Raw genomic sequence first — 19,834 nt, forward strand, 5'->3', positions numbered from 1 at the left:
TCAAAATTTACTGTATTCATGGCATTTTTGAATGATATTTTTTCCCGATTCTAGTTTTTTTATTTTCAATAAAAAAAAAATTTTTTTTTCTCAACAATAAACTGTGCTAGCAGTTTAATAACTAGTTTATGAATAAAACAGAAGCTTGATAATATAAATAATGGGAGAAAATTGTCATTTGTATATAGCGATGAATTCCTTTGTTTTCTTATCTTCCAGGCACGACACCAAATAGTGATCCGATACAGGCTTTTCTTGCTAGATATCTCCAACGTCGTCTCCAGGGTAGACAGCTATCGACTCCACCTCCACCGTCTGTGTTATTTGCCTCGAATCAACACCGCACGAGAACTCATCAAGCATCCAGACGACACAATGATTTGTCGACACTTTGGACGTTGGAAGAGAATCAAGAAAAACACAAAAAATATCATAGAGATGAATACGACGATTACGAGCATGATCTTGAGGGCTTTGAGGATAGTGACAGGAGTAGAACGAGGATCGATCTCCTTGCTGGTAATTTTATCTACACAATCATCTAGATCTCAATTTTCCCACTTGACACAACAATACTTCATTGAAATATCGATTTTTACCACCTAAATTTCAAGCTGCTTCAGTTAGATTCAAGCGTTTCAATTTCAATCACTGCTTCAGTTTCATCCTGTTTAAAAATAATTAATTTTAATCAGTAATTCAATGATCTATCATATAACAGTGAAAGCATCAATAACGACATTGATGTTTCACTCTTAATGTTCGTTCTATTTTACATATCCAATTAAGCTATTTAATTAATTGAACGTTATTATGTTCTTCAATGTTAATTACTTGTGTAAGAATTTTTTTGTGATGAGAATTTAAATGAACATTAATCACATTATGACATTATTTAACGCAAGAATACTTTCTATAATTAATTATACCAAATTAGGAATTCATGAGGGATATTAAATTTGTTCATATTTCATATTATTTTCAAACTTAAAATAACTAGAGCTATTAATTATTTAACTTTATATAATTTCCTATTTATCAATACTCCTTATCTAAAGCTTATCATGAATCAGTAGCAAACTTTGATTGAACTTATTAGAAATTATTACGGAGTTTATTAACAGTACATGTTATTTAACTTATGAATGATGGTATTATTTGTAGTTAATTTATCTTTTGAAAGAACAATTCTACAACTTATTTCACCTAAAGCATTTCAGTTCATTTGTACTGATTGGTATTGTTCTAAGAGAAAAAAACATGAAAATAGTTAAGTGGTTGAATAGTTTTCTCTTTATTTATACAGCTAATTTAAAAAAAGCTATTTCAAGGAAACGTATTGGAGGTTTCCAAGTTTAAATAAATAAATTCCATGAAACTCTTTCCACTTCTGTAAGCAATACTATTATGAATCAAAATTTTCCACTTGATAAAATTGAAGATTTATTTTCAAGTTCATTACATCAAGTAGGTTTGAAGAAAATGAAGTTTCTGCTAGCTTTTAGAAGTAACAAAAAGAATAAAAAATTCATTTGGTAGCTCTAAGAGCTTGTCAACTGAATTTATTGAAGAGGTTTGAATATTTTCAACTTCAAATACTCTTAACGGTGAAAAATATTATCAAGAATTTTTGAAAAATAAATAAAACAGCCATAGATAATAAAAAATCAGAATATTTGACAACATTAAACGAGAGAAGAAGGATAGGAATAGAGTGAAAATGCGCTTGGTAAAATTATGCTTGACTGCCAATAGTGAGATAACAAGGGTGAACAGAAGCGTGCATTGACGTCACTATGCTCTCTAGTGCTCTTATACTACTTAGGATTGGCTTGCTCTCAACTGAATCGAACAGAAAGACCCGCTTGAGTTAGCAAATTCCAATCCAACGTGCCAGTTATAATTTCAAAACTTCACACAATAAACGCAATTTTGCTTTTGAAAACTTAATGCTTTGATTATACGCCTTAAGCATTTTATTTACTGTACTATAAGTTATTTTTCTGCCTTTTTTGGCCTCGATCACAGGGAATTATAAAATTAAACTTTATCCTGTAAAAAAGAGAACTCGCTATGGCATTAATCGGTTTTTTTATAGTAAATACTGAATTTACCCCCAAGTTTTGAGATAGTGAGTTAAACTTTACCTGGTGGCTATCGGAAATTCTCGGAGCTGATCGAATGTGATATCAAACTTGAACTTTTAATCGAGCTTTTCCACATGACCGACGATATTGTAGTAAAAAATAAAATAGATTAGAGAATTATTGCGGGGGTAAGATAATACCGATCAATTGAACAAATAAAATTAAAACAATTATTCTTACCAATTTTTAGTATTGACGACTCCAATTAAAAAGAATTTTACTCAAAAAAGTTTGATCAAGTACAAACAATCATAGATTTATTTGATTTCATTGATGTTGTGTTGAATTTTTCAAGAGATAAATCATTGTTTACATTGTTAGTTTTATTAAGACCTCTTTTATTTATTGATGATAAAAAGTTTTTTATTTAGTACCATTTGATAAAATATTGCTATCAAACTTAATTTTCCATTCCCTTACTTTTCGATATTCATATTCCTATTTACGAGAAAAGCTGTTACATTTCATATAAAAATAGAAGTTGATGTGTTTATTGTCTAAGACTTTTGGTGTTATAATACCAATAGAGTTGGAAATTTACGAGATCGTTGTGAGTTTATTCGACAGTAAATTTTCAGTAATATTGTTAACGATATTTTTTCTATCATTTTATTTACCTTTGATTGTTGAAACACTAGAAAAAGTATATTGGAATTTGTTAATTTCCCAAGTACTATTACGAGTCAATACTTGATAATTGAAACTCATTAACTGAGTTTCATTTCAAGAGAATAATTTACATTGAACATTCTTTAAAGCTGTTTATTATCTTCAATAAAAAAAACTCTTTTACCGAAGAATTTATAAAAATAGGATTTACTAATAATACCGGAAAATAAACAAAAAGATGTATTATTTTTAAATTAACCAATAACTATAATGATTAAAATTAAAGTGTAGAAAGTGACTTCTCGTCAACTTATTGGATTAATGGATAGATGAAAAATAAATGTATATGATAATAGTGCATAATACGTTATCATATGTGGAAAACCACAGAGACTAATTGCTCCCAGCAACGTGCATCCGTGGCACATTTAGTATCTCATTTAAGCTGACACTACTATTCAGCATACCATATCTTCCGCATCTGTAATGTAACACATTTACTACCCTTTGACCTTCCTATTGTATACCTGCATGTTCACCTTCCGGCAAATTTAAGAGACGGGCATTCCGGAAGTAATTAATTTCGATATTATCCTGATGTGACAATGAAAATTATTCGGCCTCGTTATCATGCAGGATATACCGAATGAATTATACTCTCGGACCTAGCAATCAATACAGATAATTTGCAACAATGACAGATTATATTACAAAAACTACTTCATTTTAATAATATTCATGTTAAATCATTCGTTAATTAACTGTTAATCACGACCCCGTCCTTTTTCAAGCTATATGCTAAATTGTCCAAGTTTCATTATAGCATAGAGTAAAGAGTATTTGATTTCCAGTTTTGATTGTTGAAATATATTCTTTAATCATACGTAAAAACACAATATTTGGACGTAAATAAAAGCTTAAACTACTCATTCATTGAAACATAATCCGAAAATAATAGATATAAGCTTCTTTATTGATAGATAAGTAAGATAATATTAAATGTTAATAATAAAAGTATTTTGGTACGCATGGTAGCCTGAATTTAATAGTACTCTTACGTAAATACTGCAAGTATACACAAACATTGATGATATTTATTTAATCCACCTTGTTGGTGTTTGGTTTTAATTCTTTTCATAATATTTCTACTACGTACATACTTTGAAAATTTTATTAGTCATGATAACAACTATTTATTTCTGGTACAGTGCTTTATATTTGAGCTTTTGAGTAGAACCATCTACTTACAAGTGAGCTTGCAGTATTTCTGCTACAGCTTTTCCAAAGCTTTTATTCATGTGGTCTAAAATAAGGTAAAAAAATTCAACCTTGGGATTGTTTCATTAGCAATGCTATAAATTAAAAAGTTCGAATTTCTAAACAGTCATAACTCTTATCAATGCCGTGTTGTGCTCTAGCCAATTTCTTCAAACTTTGTGCCCAGTTTATAATTATTCTGTTCAATTGTTTATTCAGAATCGGTGCTTGATTCTTTCCCAACTCTACTACCATGAGCTATCTTTGTTTCAAAATTTTCTGCAACTTTGTGACTGTGCCCTGTTAATTATGTCTGCTACCATTGCAGATTTTTAAATATGAATGAAGCTTTGTTCTTCTTAACAAACTTTTTGATAATTATTTGTCTAACAAAGTAAAGTCTGAATTTATTTTCAATGAACAATTATGCTAATTTACAAGGTGCCTTTTCCAAAGATTTCATAGCTTGATTTATAAGGTTTTCACATGAGAAATTCAGATCAAGAGTCAGATATAAACTGCATGGAGAGAGAAATTTGCTCTACAAATTTCTCTCCGTTTACGACATCTTATTTTATATTAGATAAGCCTTATAAGATAGTCAGCAAGATTAATTTTTATGATTATTCGACTCATGTTATTTAATCACTGTTTGTTTCATTTATCTTCAGATGCTCAACTATTCGAAACTAGGTGAAGATCAAAGACAACTCAGTCTTTAGAATATATTATCTTCTACGAGTTTTGAAGTTCTATAGAGCATGTCATGTCAACAAATATTAATTAATATTTTATTAAGCGATAAGAACTTTATTAATTATCACTTTTAATTATTCATTGATTGATGGAACAATTTATTGGAATTTATCTACAGTTTTAATTAATTAATATGAGCCATTGTTCATGAAAAAAAGAATGTAAAAATTACCTGAATGGTTTGTTTATTAAAATTTCAAATTATTGAAATTTTTTTGTTGGAATTTACATGATTTAATTCACAGTATTTACTATTTAAAAACAATTTCAAATGTTATTTTGATACAATTGGAATGCTTTTTCAATAAATTTCAGATTGAATTTTCAAATATTCGTTATACAATGAGCATGAATTGTTACACAAAGAGAAAGATCGAGTAAAAATTATCCCACAATGTAGTGTAATATTGGTATACTCCACAAAAATAATAAAATTTACCATGCAACATCGTAAAACTTACTTTGTAAAATAGAAGTTTTTTAGAGTAAGACAAAGCATACTATCTTCCAGGGTAAATTTTATTTTTTCGACAGTGAGCCACAATTACCCTGCACAATAGGGTGATTTCTACTGAATTTATTTTCTATGTGAAGAAAAAATAAATAAACACATTTTATAATCTACATCATAAACAAGTAAACAAAGGATAAAATTTTTAATCAATTTTTCAAAAATTAGTAGCTAATAATTTAAAAACATACATTGCTCTTGTAATTTTAATAAATCAAAAACCAAGTGTATAATCCGAACAATTTAAATTTCATACAATAAAGTTGATGCAAAAAACTCTGGGATTATATTAATATTTTACAACAACCTCCTCATACAGAGTAAATTATCTGTTCGGTAGAATATATTTTCCATTCAAATTTATTATATGAAACATTATATCCGGAGTTAAAAATAATTTTTTTTTTATGGATCAACAGCCATACAGAGGCATAAATTATACTATTACAAGATCGAACAGAGAGAAACAATATTGTTAACTTTTGTTAACATTAAAAGTTTTGTTAATATAAAACTTTTAATGTCAGATTTTTGTTTTTATTTAGGCAATATCAGCAAAGAATTTATTGTAAAAAGTTTTACGACTTCACCTTTCCATTTTTTATCTCGATGTATACACTGAACTGAGCTTAATGATGAATGGAAAATTGCTTTCCTTTATTTCGCATAATTCCATTGAAAGTTAATTTATTCTTATGAAATTTTTACGAGTTTAATTCCATCATTAGTGTTTTCATTATTTATTCAAAAATAAAACTAATTTTTATTTTTAAATTATTTTTGCCTTTTTTTAGCCTCCATTCATTTTATAAATTTACCTATTGTCAACAAATCATTATTGTGACTTTTGCATTATGAATTCGATTTGAAAGATAAAAAATATCCTCACTAGAACATGTTCAATATTCAAATTAAAAGCTTAATATTCACATTTTTGTCATGTCTTAATAGAAAAAATTTTTTCCAATCATCTTCTATTCTTTCATTCATCTTTTATCGATCACAATCAACCGATATTGTTTGATTAGAAAAATAGACTTTCTTCCATTAATGACGGCATTTTTCAATCTAAGAGTAATGTAAGTATGGTCTGCCCTAAATTTATATAGATCTAAGAGTCAATGGTAGTAAATCGTTGAGGTTTTTCAAAGAAAAAAATTAACCTTGCCCTACTTACAGAGAAAGTGTTGTGAGTCAAGTTTGTATCGATTATTCACATATTCATTTTTCAACTATTTTTTTCGATCATATTTTCACTATAGATATTAGAATTTTCATTTCCTCATTTACATTCTAATATAAAAATACCTAATCCATTAATTAAATGTAAGCTTCTTTACATAATTACAGCAGACTCATCTGCAAATAGATGATAGCACCCATTTTGACGTCTGGTTCATGCATTTATGTACTTATATTTGTAAATAGATAGAATAATATTAGGGAACAAGTGTACATATATTATGTAGATGTTTGAGTAGGATTCATTTACTTATATGTAACTACAAGGTTTCTCCCAACATCAAGTTTAAACCGGGTTTTAGGTAGAAGATTCTCACTATCTCAACACGGATTCGTGGATAGTAGGTCATTCCTTCCAACCGGTCGACCGTCAAGAGTTTAACTTTCATTCCTGATACTGTCTATTCAGTAGAACTTGAAAATATTTTTTATTCCTATTTTTTATTATTTATACTTGTATCCTTAATATCGACTGCAATGGAAATGCAAAGAGGTGACATGGAATATTTCATGAACTTTTCAATAAGTTTTAACCGAAGAAAATTCACTTTTTTAATTTCATAAATTTTTTTATCGATACAAAGCTTTCATTATATAATACATAAACTGGAGATCCAATAACAATAATCCGCACATCACGAGCGAAAGTTTCCGACCGGTCATATAAATTTATAGCTCTTAAAATGATCCCCAAAATTTTATACTCATACACTTTATCTTAAATCAAAATTTTTTTTTTATCTTACCCGTTGCATTTATCTGTCATTTTTGTTTTGTAATAATTATCCTCGATATAGCAAAAATACATGTTTTTACCAAGGACGAATTAATATATTTTTTTTTACTAAAAATTCCTTGGCTATAAATATTCATTGTCTCCAACAATGACCTGAATTAAATGAAGCTCCAATATTTTCAATTAATTAAGAGTTGATTTATTTGATTATGATAATGGAGAAAGAAAAATGTTAACTATTTTAAAAGTTGTATTCAAATACGATGAATTTTTGTGTCATCAGCATCTCTTTAAAGTTTAAAGTCTAGTTTGACCCTGATTCTGCATTATTCGAAGAATGTCATTAAAGATGAACTTATAAGCTGGTGTAGAATTTCAACTTTCATTTTCCACGAATACGTTAGATGCTTTCGAAGTCGTTGAAATGTATGTGTTTCTACACGTGCATCTTTGCTTGTTCATCCGTACAAGTACTTCTGTACCACAAATACATTTGGCAAGAGGCTTACACAAGTACTTGCACCTTTATATAACAATTAAAGCTACTATATCTCTCATTTAGCATACGTATTTAACATAAAAAATCTAATTTGAATACAATCACACCGTGTATTATTTGAATACAATTAAAATTATAAGAGATCTCATTATTTATCGGATCTCAGTAACCAATTTTTGATGAAAGGATGATTTAATTATTGATAGAAAGTTCGTTTTACATAATCTGAACTCTTTGCTATTTTTATTTTATGTTAATTATTTACATAATTGATGATTTCATTCGTTTATTTAAAGTTTATTATTCACCGAAAGCCGCTATTAAAAAATCATCAGTCTTTAGGAAAGCACTAAGTAATTATTTCATGAAACACGTTAACTGTTCATTTAATTTTTTTTTGCCTATTTAGTTAGTTTAATTAATCGAAAATTCTATTTTATTTATCACTAACTTTTCTCGACCAACAAATTCCAATGATAATTTATTTATTATTTTAGAGACGAGTATTTCTCAGCAGAAAAGTGCAAAATGTTCAATAAAAGATATCTTTCATAAACATACGCACTAATTCTTTTTCCTAAAAAATATTCTATAGTGCTATAAACACAAATGCTATCAGTGTTTCAATTCAAATATTCTCTACAAAATAAATCTGGAGTCTATCTCAACATTTCTTGTATCCATGTTCACGAAAGATAGCATTGGTTGTATCAGTGGTACCTATCGAGTTATCTAGGGTCTATTTTCGCATGACAATATGATTTCTAAGAACAGATTCAATACATTCTTATATTCTTATATTCATAATTTTTTTTTACCATTTTTATCTTGTAAAAAAGTTTCAAGAATATTTCAAATAATTGTATTGAACACACCAAAGCATAAAGCTTCTTTCTACTTTTCTGGCTGAGGTTAAACTTGAGAATAATTTTTTTCGTCCTTTATAGTTTATTATGCTCAATGATGATCTCCAAGGTATTACAGTTGAGCTTCAGTTTACATTCCATTAGCTTTTTATGGAGCATGATAATTAAAAAATAAAGCCAAAAGAGCGTTGAACATAATTAAAGTTACACAAAGTGAAATAAATTTATACATTCAAGACCAGAATTAAAATGTTGCTCAGGAATCAATGACGGCATTAGTGAAGGTCGGCCGGTGCAGAATGTCCGATTGAAAAGCAAATGCTGTGGCCAGCTGGTACTCAGTCAATCGCCGCGTTTGCTTTAGAAGGTACAAGAGGAAGTATACATAAATGATAGACTTTCTACGCGAGTATTTTCGATTTTTTCATATTCAATCTCACTTTTATATCTCTATTTGAATCAGTTAGTTCTATCAGTGTAAATATTATTGCTGTTATCAATAAATTTACGACAGTTTTATTTATTAAAAATTATTGACATTTAGACGTGAAAAGGATTTTTTTTGTTCACACTGCAATCCAGTCTTTCAACTATAATATTATATTACTTGTCTAGAATTTTAAATTCTCTTTAACAGACGATATTTATATCATTAATTTAGTGTTTTTTTTTGTGATTTAAGTGATTAAATATTTTTTCTTCACTTGTGATTAATTGGGTTTACTAATTACAAAACATCACAGTACTTGGAGAACATTTTTTCAATCTTTTTTACAATTTTTAAACGATCTCAGTATGTTTGTTTTTCATTAATTAACAATAAAATACATAAGAAGATTTTTAAAAATTACCTGGAATTTTTCATCGGATTAATACAAGTGATAAATTGATTGTTTTTGTTTTTGAAAATTAAGATTATCTCAGGTGTTTGTTGTTTTAATACATATTTCTGAGGAAAGATAATTTCTCATGAAATCTAGATGATCGGGACAAGTGAAAAGATTGAGAATATTTTGTGAAACATAAGAAAGAGAAATAAAAGGAGAAAATGGCAAGAACAATATTGAGCCTGTTGATCGTGATGCAGCTTACATCGACAATGTTTGCAATATCTGGTCGTCTCAGTGGTACGTTTTTCCAATTTCCTATCAATAAACAAAACTTCACATACTCCATCTATTTTTATTTCTATTCCTATTCCCGTGTCATAACGTTTAGTATTATTATAGCTGTTAAAATGGCTTGTGTACACGTGGAAGTTTTTATACAAGAGACGTTAAACGGTAATATCCCCCTAATGATACTGAAACTTGCGGCTACTTACAATGCTTCGTAATTATTAGAGCAGAAAGAAGTTTGCAGTTGGTAATTACGTAATTTAAACACGAAAATATAAATGACGTGTATATTCTTATGTTCTCTATTATCTCGAGATTTGCTTTCATTAAAGCTTGTTTTTATTATCACTTTGAATTTTTTTTTCTTCTTTCAATTAAAATTTGCTAACTTTCTGTGAAAATGAATAATTAGAAGTTTTCACATAAAAAGATCATCATAAAAGTAGAGCTTTATGTTATAATTTCAGACAACGAATTATTTTTTATTCTTCACTGATTTTTGTGTTGAGTAATCCATTTTTTTTATTAAAAAAAACTTCATTCTTTCCCAAACCCATTATTTCAATGTAATTGAAGTCCATTTTGAACAGCTTTAATAACCAGGCGTAATTTTTCAGGCATTTATAATTAATAAGTCAAGAATCCTCACCATTTGAACTTTAAACTTTTTCAAGTATTTCTTTTTGATAACGGTTTTCAATGGAAAATTGAAATGAAAGCTATTTCAAAGGATTTTTTTCTATGAAATTACATTAATTATAGTCACCCAAAAATGGTAGTGAAGAATTTCATCAGTAATTTAAAAAGATTTCGACAGAGATTTCTGTAATTAACCACTATACCCTTCATTATTTGTTTATTCGGTTTTTTATTCTTGCATTTGATGACCTCTGCCCTTCGAAACTTTCACGAATGTCATCGAATCGAGAAATTGATTCCATCCTAAGAGCAACCACTCAAGTTGAAAGAATCTTGTCGATGAATTTTTACGATGAATCAACTAGTTTCAATCTAAATGTATAGCAATTAAATTTCTCTTTATTTTATCAGAATACTTGGATTCTTTTGTACTTTATAGCACTATTATATACATACCTACATTCTTTAAATATCACGTATCACACTTTCATTCAGACACTCTCCTCAACCAATTTTTTACAGAGTAAAACATTTCCCCGACCTTCGATAAGGCCTTTCTTATTTTCTTTAAACACCAGCACAAAAGCTGGAACATTCCTTTTTTTTCTCTTCATTGTTCTGCTGATGATATTATTTCCATGTAATACATATATTATTCATCTTCTTTAACTTTATAAGAGGTCAGTAATTATATTTATCCATGAGCTGTCTTTTAATTTGTCATTCCTTAAGTAAAATGCATTTAAGATAAAAGCCACTGGTTACAATCCATAATAAATCTCAGATGAAATATGTTGTAGATGATATTGCATTTTCTTGGAAAAAATGCTCATTTACTATAAAAGAATAATAATTTTAATGAATTAATAAGTAAATCAACACTTACATTTAATTATAAATATATATTTCTATTGATTATTGATTGTTACATAATTTCTTAATGTCAAAGAGACGATGACCAGTTCCCAAATTACATCAGAAATTATTCAGTAATCCAATATTTATTAATTATAAATAAGCATCTTCCTCTGCATAAGGAATTGATGATCAAAAATGTAGAAGATCAAAGTGACCATTCCCCAGGGTCTAAAGTGACTCTGGTTAAATGGGAAAACAATGTTAACCGAAAAATAAAAATATTACAGCAGTTAAAGACACGACAAATCAATATTAAAATACATCGAACATTTCTCTTACTAAATTTCCCATTTATTTCGTTCTACAATACTTTAAGTCCAAATTACTTTTTGCTTTCTACTGCACTCTTATTTTTATTCACCACTGTTTTGAATACTTATTAGGGTATATAGTCTCAACACCCTCTATTTTCTGTCGTATTTTATCCATTCAGAATGTTAATTCAAGATTTGATGTACAGAATTCATAGATTACTAAATAAAATTACTTCTATATATATCTGTATATATTTTATTCGTTATTGGATTGATTATTTAAATTTGCAATTCTTCAGGATATTTAATAAATTGATATTCATTTAATGGAATCATTTGAGATAAATGAATTTTTGTATTGCAATTGATATTAATTTTCTTTAATTGATTGTTTTATATGTGAATATCTGTAATTATTGAAAAAAAAATTTACGTCAATTGAAGGCCTTCAATTTTCGTAATTGATTGTTTCTGTCTATTACAAAAAATGACGTCACTTTCATTTTTATCTTTTATAGACATTTTTTATTTGCATTTTATTGACACTATTTTCAGGATGTTTTTAAATTGTTTGCTAATTGAATTACCCTAAAATATTAGTTTTTAATTGGATTATTTTTTACTTTCAGTAGAATTTTTTCTCCCTCGAGTATTGTTGATGAAGAATGGAGTAATGTTGAAATATTTGCATTTCGCATTTAGGCAATCCGTGACCCAAGGCATAGATATCAACATTCATTCTAGTAATCCCTGAAAGCACTCTGGTAATGCTTGGAAACTACCCATTGAACAAAGAGGTGGGTTTTGGAGTAAGTTCGAAAATTCGAGATGGCTCATTTAACTCTTTGAGGCTGACAAAAATTTGTACTCTACTTTTATCAAGTTTTACTTTTTTTTGTCTCATCAAAATTTAGGTACCCTAGATATTTTAAATGAAACATTTCTCTCTTAAATATTGGCACAATAATACCATCAATTAATTGAAAAAATAATTTAAAAGGAAAAACAAAATATTTCAAATAATATTAATTTCTCTTTACTTTATTTCCGGAAACATTTCCAATTAGTTTTCTCAATAGAAATAAGAACGCATAGCTTATAAATAATTCAAACAAATTAGAAAAACTATTAACCACAGTTTTAAGACTCATTTAAACTTTTAACAATTTTCATAATTATCGCAGCAAATTGACGATTCAAATACACCTCCATTTAAATTACAAATTTGAACCTTAATTAAATAGGAAAGTGAAAATGATAAAGCAGTTCTTCGACTTATTCGAAACTTGAGTAAACTTATACCTACATATATATATGGTTTATTTAAGTATTATGTAAATACGTGTACATCTGGTCCTCCAAAGAAATTCTTGGATTTAGTCAGAGTACGAAGTTGAAGCTAAGTCATTTATTGTACAAAACTTGTTACCGGAAATGCTTCAAACACTATGAAAGGGTCCTCTTGGTCTTAGTCAACTTTTACAGGTGTGTAATTAGAAAATAAGTCAGCTGAGTTAAAATAGTATAACTTAATACAAGCACTGAATTTTTTTAACTTCTAGACTCCACTTTCTTTGTCTTTTCATTTCACAAAATTTCTTGCTTAGTTCATTCGTTTATTTTGTTTTTTATTTCACCAACTTTAGCTATTTCTTGATAAAAATACTTCTGAAATTCAGGTCTCTTTTATATTCATTTTTTTATTGTCCAGCTTATTAAATTACTTCTCTTTACACTAATCAGACCTGAAAGAGTCATTTTGTATCTTATGGTGATATCCATGGAATCCAATCAACTTAAGTATAGATCCAAGTATATAATACTCTTAATTCTCAGCTTCCGTTCACTTGACTGTTGTACATTCTATGATATTAGAAATCTCGTACTAAAAGTGCTCTTACATGAAGGGAAGTGCGGAAGGGAGAAAAGAGAATGAGAGGAACAGAGAAATATTCGAGCAATACTCATGACTCTCATTACACTCGAACGTAATTCCTAATGAACTGAATGCACATCTGGTACTGTTCACCAGAGACAGATAAATCGAAATAGCTTTGAATGTATTTGAGCTGAAGATCAAAATTGTATACAGGTAAAAGCAAAATATATGGCTTAACGATAAAACAAAATTTTAGTTCTATATTCCTCGAGTGATTTCTGTGTTGATACTCTTTCCCGTGAGTGAGTTATCGAGATGTATTATTCAATCGTATCGGATCTCACTGAATTTTACATATCTTCATGAATTTTCATTTATTCGACAGAGGTTATTAATGGCAACTGCAGATATCAAGAGAGAAAGACTTTAACTATGTATATATATAATCACTTTCGATATGTATTTCATTTTTAAAGAGAATGAAATATTTTAAAAATAAGTTCTATTATTTGTTTTTTAGTTATTAAAATAAATAGTGAGTGCATGGAATTTCTTGCCATTTTTTAAAAGTTCAATCCAATTAGCTGAAGCTTAGTAAATGAACCTTTTTGTAGCTTAAGCTGATCAGATTTTAAGTAGGATCGCTTAACTCTTTCCCAGTTAATCAAGATCAATGTACAATATATATATTTTTTTAATAAAATGCCAATCATTTTGTATATTTCAATTTTATGATTATTGTGGTGAAAATAATGAAGACTTATTAAATGTGAATTGTAAGTAATAAGTTCGTTTTAATAAACGCACTAGTTGATTGTCAAAAGAAAAACATAAGAATCGAAGTGGAAAAAATAATGACAAAAAAGATATGGTACGTAAAAAACAAGACAAGATGTAAAATGCATGAAAAAGTATTCTTTTCATTTTTATGTTTTGTCACTCTTTTGTCACGATTTGTTGTTTTTACAAAGCAACTCATGTGTGTTTTCTCAAATATCCTTTTTCTTTACATACAGCGATATTGTTCTGCTAATGTTGCGGTTAAAGAAACATAAATGCTTTATTAACCTGGTGAATATGGGAGAGGTCGTTGTGTTTTTACTTAGTCTTGGATTACATGCATAATACTACATGCTACACCATGTACAAAAACAGTTTTAATATATTTCGTGACTTCCAATGTTCTCTAGATTAAATAACACTCCAACTTTAGTTCAAAACTTTAACTTTAAAAGAAGTCGAGGTTTACTTCGCAAGATCTGTTAATAGATGAAGTTTATAGTGTACATTTCAACAATAAAAACACTATTAATACGAAAAAATGTATATTGAATACGTAATAATCGCAAAATCACACTTAATTAAAAAGTAGTTACAAATTCATTTTCATTCTCTTCATCTTATGCTGGATAATCTTCCATATTAATTTATAGTTAAAAAAAAATCATAGCTTGATCGGAATTAGATAAATTATGTCTTCAGTGCTCTACTTGGATTTTATGTCGTATAGCCAATAGAGTCATTTGTGAGTAAATGCAAAAAAACCACATAAGACATTGGCTCGAGTTTTTGCAATGAATCGGAAATCGAGAGGTTTTATTTGTTAGATATAAATGTGATTAATGTTGTTCTTACTGCGCACATGAGACCACTCTCATCTTTTATTACTAAAATACAGAAAAAAAAATTCTTTCTCTCAGTAAAAATGATTTTTGTGGATTTGATATTAAACTAATTTTATCACTGACAGATAATTATCAACTGATTGTGGTAAATTTTAATTTGAAGATCAATTGTAGAGAAAGATTCTTTAAAAGGAAATGGATTATCTCAAATCATGACTTTCATTGGATCTAACTGAATATTCATTGGATATCTATTTAAGCATTAATCCCCATGAATACACATTTCTATGATCGAGTGTACAAACATTTCAATCGAACTTTGAGGAAATTAACACCAAAAGTGAAAGTTTGTAAAGCAAATCTTGTTTGCATTACTTCTCCAATTTGAATTCATATCAATTACTTCAAATGATAAAACGAACTTCCTGTAATTATAAATAATTTCAAACAACATAAATAAGAGACTTGCTTTTCAGATGTTTTCAAAATTCTAACATATTTATTTCCAAATATTTATCTAATTTTATCTATCGATTGATTCATTTTTGTTCATTGATAAAATTGAATGGTAGATTAAAAAAGTTTCTTCTGATGTGAATGTGTTTATAAAAAAAAAGTTAATTTCTCTGTTCACTGGACTAATGAAAAAATACTTATTCGTCTCAATTTGTATATTTTGTTTAAATATCACTTGTCGTGTCCAATTTACCTCAACATTTCAATATTTTCCCCATAAATTCCCAATAAACTGGCCAAACATAAATTGAAAAGATTCACTTCAAATGGTAAGTAATATTTTCATTAATATTATTGACATCAGATATTACTTGACATTTTCATTTTTGTTTTTTACAATATATTGAAGTATCATCAGGGTTCAACTGGAGAAAAATTCTAGTTTATGACCAACAGCATTACCAATAATAATCATAGACATCAACTTGGATCTCCAAGACATTTTTCTTCATAAAGCACACTTATAAATATAAGTACCATTTCAAGAAGTACATCTTTTTCTGAACACTGTTTATTTCATACAAAAAAAAAGCTACAACTATGAAAACTTGACAAAAAAATTTTTTTTTTTTTGGCAATTAATGTACTCAACTGTGTAATAACATCGATTTTTCTTCATTTCCTTTTGATTGTCTTCTGTCAATATGTTTAAAATGGTTCTCTCTATATTTACAAATACAAAAGATATGTGGATAAAAATAGAAAACGTTTAGAAGAGCAATTACTTTCAAGTCAACGTCAGCTCAAGTGCACAAGAAAGGTTGTCTGTCCCCAAACGCATTTTCATTCCAACTCAAGAGTTAATAATTCAATACAATCATCTAAAAAGACAAATAAGTTAGAAACCAATTCAATTTTACATTTTGCTAAAAGGCATTTTATATTACCATTTTAGTTTTAATCAATGAAACTTCACATTATCTATTGCAAGATAAATATATGCCTCCATCTCTATATATTAATTGACAACCGACTGAATTTATTATTAGCAATGCTTGACTGATTTGTTTATGTTTAGTTTCTGATTGAGACTTGAGCTGACTGAACATTTTCCCTGTCATTCAAATTTTCCAATTGATTTGATAAACGTTTTAATTACTTTCTAATTCGTTTTAGAGTTATTATTTCTATTTATTTTACAATATGTATGTAATATAGAACAATCTTCATACATATCTACAGCAAAATTGAGCATTATCAAAATGAAAGTTAATGCAATATTACTCTCATGTAGAATAACAGTATACGATTTTAGGCGTATTAGAACAATTTGACTCATCCATTGCAAGGATTAAGCCTTGATAGTTACATTAGTATGCATTGCCTTGTCTGCTATTTGCAGACTTCATATCCTACACCACGTATATTTCTCATCACACGTTTTGATATTTTCATCAGTTTAAGTATTTTATATTAAACATTAAAATATCATTAAGCTATTCTTCATTTAATTTATATCTAATCATTCAACCATTAATTAATTAATTATTTTTAATTGACTAAAAATAACAATTTAAAATATTGAATGGGGAAAGTAAATTAGAATTTTTTTTACATCATGTCATTAATGAAGTCCATTCCGGAATAGTGTAAATCCGTGTTGATAGTAATATCCTAATTCATTACTCTATTATTCAGATCTTTGAATATTTTATTCATTACGGATACTTTAATATGGTCATCAATCAAAAGAATTTTACAATGGATCTCATTTTACAATAGTAACTTCGTATTTAACTTTTTTTCCCTTCAAACTTTAACTGTATATTCTCTAAAAACATTTATTATTTGTAATACAGATAAAATTAATCATCCGCTAATATAATCTAAAACTTTAGAACTTGGCATCGTCTTCAAAGTAATAATTAATCATAGACTATATCCTACGTGAAAGCTGTGAATAATGAAGTATGAATAAAATTTAGAATTTAAATCTTTTGTATTGTTAATAATGTTATCTGAATTAATATTACGAAGAAAAAATTTATAGTGACTTGAAACACTAACTTTCTTAAAAATTCTTTTCTTCTTTTCTTTTAAAGATCAAAGTAATCGTGTATGAAAAACTTTGATCAACTCAATATTAATATTTTTATGCATTCTATCTATATCTATATGTATAAAATATTAAATGAAGTGAAAACAGTTTACAACTTGAATAACTTCCATTTGAAAGATTCGTATTTTAAAAAAAAAACTTTCAATGGAAATTGAAATCAATTAGACTTCATCAAATCTAATTTTCTATTTATACATGGCAATATTTCAAACGTTTTTAATATCTGAAATTAAACATGTAAAATGAATTATTGAATGTTCATGATAAAAGCATTTTTAAAAATATAAAATGGTAATATTTTTTCCTGTTACATATACATTGAAAAATAAAAAAAAAATTTATATTTATTCTATAATGATTTTATCGATAATTCTTTGTAACATCAAAGTAATTTACCTAGCAATATTGAAATTCATTTTTGAAATTTTAAGAATAACAGTACAGATTCAAATCCAATATCTCTTATACGATATACCTTAATGTAACTTAAAACTGATGGGATTTAAAGCCAAATCCAATAAGCAGTTTTAGAGTAAATCAAATAAAAAATTATCATATTTTACCAGATAGCTTGAAAATGACTCGACCGATTTAGTCTCATATTTAATCAGTTTTACGTTACGTCAACACATATTACGAAAGAAAATTCTACTCAAAATACCTTCAAAACCTTAAACCGATTTTCATGATGAACTCAATTGATCTTGATGTAATTCAGAGTTGATAAGATGAGGAGTGATGTCGTTAAGCCACCCCTGAGTTATTTAGGACAATCTGAACAATCCATGCATCCTCCAAGAGGTCTTCAGAGAAGGTTAGCCCTAGGATTTTCCGCCCTGAATATTGTCCGAATTTTCTGAATAATTCGAGAACAATTCAACCGATTCTCCTCAGAATCTTATCAATCCTAAGTGGCTCTAAGACGTATTGATTGACCTTCCAATGGTTAAAATCGGCCAAAGTACACTCAACCAGAATAAGAAGTTTTTTCAAATTGAAGTTGAAATTTTAAAAGTAGGACTTTTCAAGTCTAACCTCTTGATTATCAATCGAACAATTTATTTAGATGCTTGAATAAATACCTTTTTAGGAAACTAATTTCAAAGAATAATGATTAATAATTTCAAATAAATCGATTTTCAATATTATTTGTTTTTACTTGTTCAGCAATTTAAATCAATTCATCTGTAAATTTATGTTGTTTAACATTTACAAATGGATTTTATAACTGATAACATTCGTATTGAATTATTGAGCTTAAATTATGCTTTCATTTGTTTTGATATGTGATTAAATACTTCTAGTTCAAAGGTTCAATGGGATTATACTCATATTAAGCGTATAATATAAATAAAATATTCAAAAGATTAATAAATAAAAGTAGTTATTATTGTATGGAAAATATTCTTTCATTTCATTGAACAGTTAAAGCATTTATATTTAATTGAATCATTTTAACTTGGTATTTATGATTACAGCTTGGAAAAATTGCAATATTTATTTAAAGTCTGGATTTTACAAAATTAAAAAGATTTGTGTTGAAAACTTACTTACTATTTTGACGATATTTAGAGTAAGTTAAGATTGCATAGACTGAAGAAGGAGTATTTCAAGGAATTCTAGATTGTGGTTCATCAACTTGCTTCAAAGCAACAGCTTTTTATGGAATGAGTATTCGTGTTGCTGCAAGAAGTTCCATTTAAATAAAAGTTTGTCACAAATTGTGCTTTAAGCAAGTACTTGGAAAGTAGTTGGCAAAACAAATTAAATATTTAATTGCATACGTAAACAGGTCGTACATTATAAAAAAAGTACGAAATTTACATTCTCAACTAGGTCGTCCTGTGGTTATCACTAAAACTGGAATAAATAGAAAAATTAAGTAATCATCAGTCACATGAATATTGAACAGTTAATCTAATTTTAATAAATGCAACGTTGGAATTTTCGATTGATTTTATATTGAGTTTTTATGTTATATTCAATAATTCTTTATTCAATTATTCACTACTCCCCTGAACTTGCTTGTCAATTGATCAAATAGGTTGTTAGTTATTTTATTCTGTGAGATTTTAATATTGCAAAACTTGGTTGTGTTGCGATAAATTTAAATAGAGATGTATTATTTTCTTTTTTTAAACAAAGCTTTAGTTTCAGAATATTGCAATTCAATTTTTCATTTAATATAAAACGTTTTTCTAAC

General features: G+C 27.7%; 1 protein-coding gene across 2 annotated transcripts in view; it reads left to right on the forward strand.

The window, feature by feature from the left end:
• Window positions 1-19,834, forward strand: part of LOC118069846 (uncharacterized) — an 88,469-nt gene that overhangs the window by 64,158 nt on the left and 4,477 nt on the right. For both annotated transcript variants that reach the window (XM_035088189.1, XM_035088190.1), the window contains one exon: window positions 220-519. In XM_035088189.1, coding sequence (XP_034944080.1) covers window positions 220-519 — 300 coding nt within the window. The remainder of the gene's footprint in view (window positions 1-219; window positions 520-19,834) is intronic.

The sequence above is a fragment of the Chelonus insularis genome, unplaced genomic scaffold, assembly GCF_013357705.1.
Source record: "Chelonus insularis isolate UGA/USDA-ARS -01 unplaced genomic scaffold, ASM1335770v1 contig_44_pilon, whole genome shotgun sequence".
Lineage (NCBI taxonomy): Eukaryota > Metazoa > Arthropoda > Insecta > Hymenoptera > Braconidae > Chelonus > Chelonus insularis.